At 38.0% G+C, this 9,799-nt stretch overlaps 1 protein-coding gene across 1 annotated transcript in view; it reads right to left on the bottom strand.

Annotated features, from left to right (window-relative positions):
• Positions 1-1,450: 1,450 nt before the first annotated feature.
• The window catches only part of ube2e2 (ubiquitin-conjugating enzyme E2E 2), a 38,744-nt gene continuing 30,395 nt past the window's right edge, over positions 1,451-9,799 (bottom strand). The window contains exons 5-6 of the mRNA XM_042490250.1: positions 3,719-3,866; positions 1,451-2,287 (exon numbers count right to left, since the gene is read on the bottom strand). Coding sequence (XP_042346184.1) covers positions 2,190-2,287; positions 3,719-3,866 — 246 coding nt within the window. The 3' untranslated portion in view covers positions 1,451-2,189. The remainder of the gene's footprint in view (positions 2,288-3,718; positions 3,867-9,799) is intronic.

Here is a 9,799-nt window from a genome sequence, read left to right as displayed (position 1 = left end):
CATTGAGGCTGTATGATGCATTCATTGAGGAAAACCAAAGATGCAGGATTCACAGTGAAATCAACTTATGTCCCGTGGGCCAAAATCTGGCTCACAGTAGGGTGCCAGGTGGCCCACCAACCATTTTCTAATTCACAGCTGATGCACACTGGGTTTGTATATTTATAATTAAGAGGTGCCACAGTGGAAAAAGCATAAAAATCGAGCTTGTTATGTGCCAGGTGAGGATCCCTCGGACCCCCCGCAGAGATCCTGAGGACAAACACATTTTCATCGCGAGTCGTCACATGTTGCCACTTTGCAGTGGACTTTCACATCTACATATTAAGCTCTAGGTATCCTTTTACGTCTGCTGCTGATGTTATGGGATGCCGCTCCCGTGATGTCAACAACAGCACATGGTGGGATGACACTGCGCGTGGTTGTATTTACGCAACAAAAGCACATGGCAACCAACACCGGGATGTCAACAACCGTACATGCTGGCATGAATGATTAGGATTAAGGAACATTAGATATAATAAAAATGAATGAAAAATGTCCAGAAAACAATATTTATATTTTTTTCTTTCTTTCTTTTTCCTTTTTTTTAAATGATTTTTTTGCGCTGTCATTTTTTAATTTTTGGCCATTATTTGTTAAATTTCTTGCTCCCCTTCAATGTTTTAAAAAAGAAAATATTTACAATATTTTCTTTTCTTAAATTTCTTAAATATTATACAAAAATATATTTTGTATATTAAATTCAAATATAAATTTTGTTTTTAGTTTAGCAAAAGCTTTTAAAGAGAACATGCATTTTGGAGCAATTTGTAAAGTAAAAAACTTTGGCTTTTCTCTTTTTCTTGAAATATTTTTTGGTGATTTTAAAGAAACAGATTTGGCAATTTTGGTCTTCAAAATTGGTGATTTGAAAGAATTTTTTTTTTCTTAAAAATGTTTGATTTATAAGGGGAAAATACGGCAATATTTCTTTCTTCAATAACTGTTAATTTTTCAAGATTTTTTTCCCTTCAAAAGTTTTTGGTAATTGTTAAAGAAAATGTTTTGGTGATTTTTAAAGAAAACAAGCCTTCCAAACCCATTACATTTCTTTAAAAATCTCAATAAATACAATTTATCTCATCCAGAAACTGTATAAACAGAAATTATCATTGGATTTTCAAATTTCCAATGAACACATCATGTGTTAATATTCAGGTTTGTGAAACAAACCTTCAGGGTATATTTAGTTTGCCAAAAGTTTTCCAGACCTTGGAATTACTATTTGCAAATTCCACAACTTTTCCAGGTTTTCCATGACTGTATAAACCCTCACTAAGTGTTAACAATCAGGTGTGAATGACACATAAAAGCATTTCTGAGCCGCTGCTGAGTGAACGGAGGATCAGTGAAGAGGTGTGAATATTTGAGGCTGTCGTCAAACACAAATCCCAGACGGAGCCGAGCGTTTTCTCACAAGCCAACCACAGTGTGTTTTATTGGGTGCTTCAGTAATACAAGTGCACAACAAACCACTCTGCAATTGCAGAGGTGGCGGGTAGCCAGTAAATATACAAGTCCTGCCTCTTTCACAGGCAGACCTATACTTTTGTGGTCTGCCTCAAAAGCCTTTGAAAAAATACATACAGTACAAACAAAATCAGAGGAAGTTAAAAAGCATGAAGGATCCATTGACGCAAACCTTCCTGTTCCATGCAGATAACATATTGATGACAAATACAAAAAACCAAAACAAAAAAAAAGTAAAAAGCATATATTCTGCATGTTTGTTCCAGGTGCCACTAAGAAAATGAGAATACATACTGTATAGCTGGAGGACAATGCGTATGATATTTATAATATTCTGTGTTTTTTTTTCTCCAATACAATACTTCCAACATTCAGATATTGGAAAATAAAAATCCCAATCTACTCTTTGTATAAAAAAGAAGCTTTCAAGTCAACAAGGAACAAAGGACATTTTTTTGTCTTGTTTGATTTTTTTTTTTTTTACACAGAAAAGGTAGATAAAATGTTGGGATGGAGGAGGAAGAGGAGGAGGAGGAGGAGGAGGAGGAGGAGGAGGAGGAGGGCAGGTATACCGTTGCACTTAGTGAGTGTGCTTTGACAGACTAAGGGTGAGAGAGAGAGGTAGAGAGAGGTACAGTGGAGGGTGAGGGGGGTCGAGGAGGGGGAGGGCCGGGAGTCTATGTGGCGTATCTCTTCGTCCATTGCTTGGCTATTCTGTCATGCTCTGTTCTGTTGGTCAGGTACTGTGTGGCGATGCTTCCCACCAGAGGGTCGGCTGAAAGAAAGCAAGAGACGGAGAGAGAAATCATCAAGTGTGATCAACCGCCTGAGCAGGAGTCACAAACTGTGTACTGACTATTTAAAAAAAGACATTTTTAACCTCTCAGGCCCCGATGAAGTAAACGTATGTGCAGGACAATCCGAGTTATATCACAAAAATGATCAAATTTCTGCTGGAGCAGTCCATAGATGAACATAGTGAACATAGTATTGTAGCGTAGAGCCTACACAAAATAGCGCAGTATTTTTGGCGATATATCGTTATACACAATATATATCTTGATATTTTATAATCTACTCTAAACTACTATAGACTGCTGTATCCTCCATGTTGGTTTGTTTTGGTACTGTGCTGTGTAGACGCCCCCTCGGCCACGCGGATGGACGCAAAACATAAGTGGAAAAGGAATATAAGTAAAGATTTTAACTGAATCTGAGTAAAGATTTCTTCCACGACAGTTACCTTTTACAAATTTGAGTGTGTCATTATAATGGTATATAAATAGTATTAGAATAAAAAAACAAAACAGCTGTTGCTACGATTGATAAGTGATTTATCAAATTTTCCCTCCACAGTTAAAATGACTGATATCAAAGCAATTCGATTTGATTCCAGATCATTAAACCATCCACCAGATTCATGTTGAGTCCAAACCATAAAGAGTTTTGCCTCGATGACAGATGCAGTTTTTGATTTTATGACGGTGTGGCGACCTTCAAGTAGACTTGATTACACTGTATCAAATTCGGCTGCATCACTAACCAGTTAATCAGACTGAATGCAAAGACAGCCCCTCCAGAAGCAGCAAAGTCTGCAGAGAGTTGTGCAAAAGCCGTAAAGTGACTATAAAACTTCCGCCTTGCAAGTTTATTTGCTGAACTTCCATTATTCTCAGACCTAAATCATAGTGAATTCTGCATGAAAGACGCCACAAAACGCTCATCTAACATCTTCAAAAGGTGGAAATTTTGCTTCACCTAGTCAAATTCCCTGTTTTTTATACTTGTTTTCCAGCCTGCACTCAAGCACGACATTTGTTTTCAAGCCAAAAAAATTAACTCCAAATAATATGTTTGTCATTTATATTATAATATTAGTTTTTCATTCGTTTTTTATTGTGGCTCTCCTCTCTGAGCAGCTCACTCGCTTTTCTCTTCTGTGAAAATGTGGTTTTATTATTTACAACTCCAGACTTGTGCCAAAGATCTGTCAGTGTTGGCCGGCGTCGTCAAACAATGAGGGTTTGAATTGGTCACGGCCAACTTAATGCACCGTTAATAATCTGGAAACATTATTTTTGACTGTGTGTCAACTTGAAATTTGGCCTCGAATAAAAATAAACATTGAACAGAACAAGTACTCTGAGTTGCATCACATAAAGGTCTCCTGACAGGAAGTGTTGGTCGGTGGGGACGCTGGTCTTACCTGGGTTACAGTCTGTGAGCAGGGAGCAGATGGACAGCAGCACCTTGGAGATGGTGAGGGCGGGGCTCCAGTTGTCCTTCAGGATGTCCAGACAGATCACCCCCTGACTGTTGATGTTGCAGTGATAGATCCTCGTACGAAATGTTACCTGCAGACACAGAAAAACACTACGGTTACAGAGAATATCTTATTTTACAAAGACAAGAAATCAGGACTTTTAAAAATGGTGATACTCGGTACGTTTACATGAACACGACATTATATGTTCAACTATTACTCAATCTTAAACTTGAACTTTTTTTTCTTTTTTCTTTTTATTTGCAATAACAAAGATTAAAAAACCCCACAGGTGACATACAGACAGTGGGCAGGGGTGGGTACAGGGTAATTACATGTAGAAAATCTGAGTACTGACATTAACTGAAGTTGTGCATGGTCAAGATTTGAATGATTATTGTAGAGAACTTTGTGAAAACATTTTTGAGAGTTTTTGTTAAAGAAAAGACAAGAGAAAGGGAAAAAAAGATTTAAAATTTAATTTCAAAACTTACGGGGGTCCTTACAACCCAAAGAGGTTTATGTATATCAATCTGTGGAGAGAAACTACTGAACAGTTTCAATGTGGAGCTAAAATAATATCAAAACATAAACTAGTTTAAAATAATGCATAAAAACATGATTTTTTACGAGGCACAGAGATAAAGAGGGGGTTTGACAGTCACCAGGTGTTTACAGGGGCTACTGTTTATTTATTTGGTTACTTAATATTTATTTTTTCCTTGTTTATCTTCCTTGTAAAAAACAATAGATATTTGATTTTAGGTATGTGGGTGTTTGCATGTATGTTTAATTGATTTAAAGCGGAAGTCTGAGTTCACACAGTCGAACAAGTTCAACATTTGTCAAAAGCTTTGAGCAAAATGGCACAAGCCGCTCCGGCCGTTCCACTTTTCCACATTTTGACGCGATCAACAACATGTCAGGGTAAGTTAATCAGAGTATGCACGGCTGTATGTTCACAGGAATATTAGTGGAATAATAATTTTCATTAGCCATGTGAACAGCTTAGCAGGAATTTTTTTTAAAAAAAGAGAGAAAGCCCTGTGCACAGCTGTGCCTCTCTCCTAGGTCCCAGCCTGTGCAGGGTAACAATGAATCAAAGTTAAATTAAAGATGAATTAAAGTTCAGCGCATACCAGGATGCTCAGGTCGACACTTATTAGGAAGAAGCGAACTACGGCTTTCGCAAATTGCTTATTCATATTTGCTCTTTTAGCTTAGTAGAAATATTGTCTTTTTTTAAATACGGGCAAAACAAATATTTAGTGAAAAACACATAGTCACTGGTGCTAAAAAGAAATCTCAACATGTGGGAACTGCATGTATAGAAAATACAGAAAAAAAGATGTGAATTTGTAATTACTGTTGTTTGCTCAGCACTTTACTGAAACAGTTATCTTAAGAGAGAAAGAGAATTCTGTACTGAATAAATAATAGACAAATAATATAAAAATAACACTTTGTGATAAATAACCAGGAAACAAGTGAAGTCAAAGCATGCAACCTTTCGATTTAATTCTCTAATGTTTTGTCTTAGAGCCTCTTCTAAAGAGAGAATAATGAAACAGGCTTTAATTACTCACATTAATATATGTAGATGATGTAAAAACTCAGTGAGGATTAAGGGATATCTTCAGGAAATTAGTTTAAAACGCTTAAAGACAGCCTATTCTCTGTGTAGTCTGCAGGTTGAGAAGCTTGTTATAACAGGGAGTAATAATAGGTGAGACATGGCGGACAGTTAAAAGCTGCTGTGGGCCTTTCACCTCCTTTTTCTCTTTTATTCACATTAAAGCTAATGTATCAGCATCAGCACCGCTGTAATGGGCCTGCTCGATTGCTCCACTGAGGGCCATTTAACACCATTTGTCACTGTTGCTCAGTGTGCATGGAGCCACAAATGCACAGTATATAAAGAAGACTGTATTCTATATTGCAGTCGGTGAAACATTATATATTTAGTGTTTTGTTTTCTTTCTTTTCACGGCTTGAAAACAGCATTTATTCCTTCTAGCGTTGAGTTCACACCTCCAGTTCTCCTGATAATTTACTGAATGAGAACGACCAACAGAGGGCAGCATGGCGTCAAATCAAAACACCACAACAACAGTTTTGTTGTCACTTTGAACACTGGACCCCAGCACCCAAGTGTAAATTAATTCCTTGACTTGTCGCAGTAAACAGGCTCCCCGAACCTCACAGCCTCAAACACTGACTCACACAGGGTCACACACATTTTTAACAATACATTTCCAGGACTTTTTCATGACTTTGAGGCAAATTTTTAAGATCATAAATTCTCTGAAACAACCATCAGTACTCCTTATTGGTTCTTTTTCATGACTATATTATAGCTTTTTAAAATATATATTATTTTAAAAAATAATGAATTTAGAACTGGTTTAGAACTAAATATTTAAAGATAGCTTGGGGACTGTTCATCATTTATGAAAGGGGAGGGGGTGATGCAAAAAGAGGCGGCATGTCAAATTATTTTTTTTAAGCACTGAGGCGGGACTTTTGGTTTTTATTTCTGCTTAGGGGAGGAAATTTAACTTGAAATTAAGGTATTTTGTATTTATTTTTCTGTTGATTTTGTAGAATACATGCTTTTGGAAGGCGTGTTTTTGGTGATTTTTAAAGAAAATATGCCTTCAAAACCTGCAGGCATCTTAACTTTTACAAAATTTGGAGAATTTTCTTTTTCTTTCCATTTTTTGGCAAAAGAAAAAAAAGCCTTTGTTTAAATTTTGCTGATTCTTTAAAGAAAACATTCATTCTCTTTCTTTAACAATCACACAAATTACTCCATGTATCACAGCCAGATACTGTAAAAACAGGAATAATTTTTAAATTAAATGATTTTCACATTTCTGACAGTCATTGAACGCATCACGTGTTTTTATACAGGTTTGTGAAACAAAATTTTATGACTTTTCCAAAACTCTCAGGGTATACTTTGTTTTCTAGAAGCAGAAGCATCTGATCTAAATATGGAGCAGGTGCTGACCCAAAAATGAACAAATAGTCAAAAGGCAAAAATAAAAGTCTCTCACACAGCAGGGATCCACTTATCACTTATGCATTAAATATTCACTTATTTAATGCATTAAATAATCACTAATTTAATGCATTAAATATGTAATAACTGGAGCCCTGCAGTGTGCACGCCATTCTTTGCCTTTGTATATTTAGTTTTCCAAAACTTTTCCAGGCCTGGAAATTGCTATTTGCCAACTCAATGACCTTCTCGGGTTTTTCCTGACTGTACGAACCCTGCTCATTACATGTTGACTAAATTAACGCTCAAACTGTGCTCACCTCAAACACCCTGAACAACCGACCTACCGCTGGCGAAGTCGTCTGTCTCGGCTCACATTTGAGCTTGACATCTGTTTGGTTCTGACACTTGACACCGCGGTTTGCCCCCACTGCTCCAATCACCAACATCTGGCCCCCCTGACCCTGACCCTCCGGAGGAAACCTCTAATGAGCCTTGGCATTCCCAAAAATCACACGGGGGCAGGACGGTATAAATAAGCGACCCCCCTCCACCTCCTCTGCAGACACAGAGCTCCTCTTCTGGCTCAGAAACAGAAAGGCTTCCACCTGGCAAACTTGTCAGCTCTTGTTTCTCTTTTAGAGTCTTGAGATTTGAAAAAGTGGGATTCTGGGTCCAAAACTCCCAAGCCCTCAGTCTGAGTGCATTCAGCGACTGAGCTCCACTGAAGCGTTTCTATAGTGAGGGAGTGTGTGGCAGCTACAGGCCGAAGGGTTTGGTGTGTGTGTGTCTGTGTGTGTGTCTGTGTGTGTGTGAAGGGGGGTTTGGCTGCAGATCACAGTGTGTCGGAGGGGTAGGAGGTATTGGAAGGGGCGGAAACACTCAAGTCCCTCTGGCAACAGAAAGCTGGGCCGGAGCCTGCGGATTTGTTTGAGTCTGCTGTCAAACACGGAGCTGGTGGTTACACAGCACAAAGAGCGAGAAAGAGCGAGAGAAGAGGGCGAGAGAGTGCAGGGAGGGGTGTCCGTAACAGAAAGCGGGGAGGGAAAATGGAAAGCTAAGTGAAAGGGTAATAGGGTGCACTGCAAACCAAAGGGGACACTGGCCCTGACAGTGTGCGTGTTCAATAATGACATCCACTCGACATCCTTAGAGCACTCTGCAGACAACATCACAAAAACAAGAAGACGCTGAGCACCGAACAGGTCAGGATTTGGCAGATTCTGAGCTTGAATCACGCCGATTCTTCATAAAAGAAAAGCGCTAACTGAGCTGTTGAGAGTCAAAGAGCTGCAGCGCTGCTGACAAAACACCAGTGTGATTTAATGTGCTCTGCTGTCTTATTTCCCACATTACGCTGCCGTCGACATGCGTAAAAGTCACACTGCATCAGTCTGACTATTCATTCATTTTCTACACCTGCGCATGATCCCAATCCCCAGGCCGCAGACGGTTACTAGGCCATGAAACATTTACTACTGGAGCTACAATGGAACAATATGATCGGGCAACAAAAAGATAAATAATACTTGCATAACTTTATTGCCCATTAAAGGTTATTTTGTGGCTATTAGCTTAGTGAAATCTGTCTATGCTGCAGTTTTCTCACCAAGGCATGGCAAGTCAAGGCAAATGTATTTATATGGCACACTTCATACCCAAAGGCAACGCAAAGTGCTTTACAGATTAATCAAGTCAAAGTTCAATGTAGGCCAATCACAAAGCATGCCCCAAAGGGCTGCAGAAATAGTAATTTCAATTCAATTTAAACTATAAAGTCAAATATCACAAATCATAATTTGCCTCATAAAACTTTACAACACATGACATCCCTCTGTCCTTCAACCCTCACAGCAGGACCTTTAACGGAGGAAAAACTGTAAAACATCTGGGTAAACAGCTGAGGAGGGACATGTCGTGTGTACAGAACGGATGAACACAACAAAATAAAACCACTTCCAGTTACACCTCCCACAACAACAACAACAACAATATACATATTTTGATCTAAAGTAGGTCATCACCGCCCTTCAAGATTCAGCAGTACATGAAATGTGTGTGAGGACTTTACCTACGTGAAGCTGAGATGTTTATCTGTAGATTTTATTTAGAAAACAAAAAGACACAACATAAGTTTTGTTTTTGGGGTTATTTGTGGTCTCAGACATTTTTTTTAATTAGAGAGATGCAGAGCTAAGAATACTCCTTTTCTATGTACATGCAAAGCTGCATGTATTTTTAGAATCAAATGCACCATTTAATAAATCTGCACCAAAAAATGTTTGTACGGCACCATTTGGTGCATTTGCTCTCCTTTCTTGGCACCTCCACCGCAGGCGGACTGCCAACTTTTCAATTTAGTTTTTTGTAAGATATTAAAATTCTTCAAATAAGATACTTGGGTTGTTCCGAAAATTCTGAAAATTTCAGCAAAAGTATTTGGATTTGTGTTTTAACAGTTCAAATATGAGGAAATTCTAAATGTTGTAACTTAAATAAAACTAATGTTCCCTTTAATTTTCTCAAAAACTGTACAGTAAAATAACTTAAATTCAAGCTAACCTGAAAGAAAACTTTTATTTCATTTGTGAGAAGTTTAATGGAGAAGATTTTTACTGTGTTACAGCAAAAAATCTACTTATGATCATAGTGAAGGACATTTTGAGCAGAAATCCATTGCTGTCCGCTGTTTTATCAAATTAGGATTATTTGGTATATAAAATGTGAACAAAAGAATACTTCACACGTGTTTCCAAACAGGTGCATAAAAGAGGGACGAGCTAAACACAACTTGCAGAAAAACTCCTGAATACTGTCTAACTTGTAAAAATAATGATTTAGAAACATTTTGGTGAACAGCCCTTCATCCGCATCTTGCCAGGTGTGTGAACTTGTAAAAATAACAAAAAACCTTGTGCCATAACATCATCTTTCAGCTGTGGACATTGAAACTGTCACTATGAAAACAGCTTGTGGATTGAGCCTGATACAGCAGACACATGGCAGTTTCGTTATTGATC

The sequence above is a fragment of the Plectropomus leopardus genome, chromosome 7 (genome assembly GCF_008729295.1).
Source record: "Plectropomus leopardus isolate mb chromosome 7, YSFRI_Pleo_2.0, whole genome shotgun sequence".
NCBI classification, from domain to species: Eukaryota; Metazoa; Chordata; class Actinopteri; order Perciformes; family Serranidae; genus Plectropomus; species Plectropomus leopardus.
This window is presented reverse-complemented; position numbering and strand designations above follow the sequence as displayed.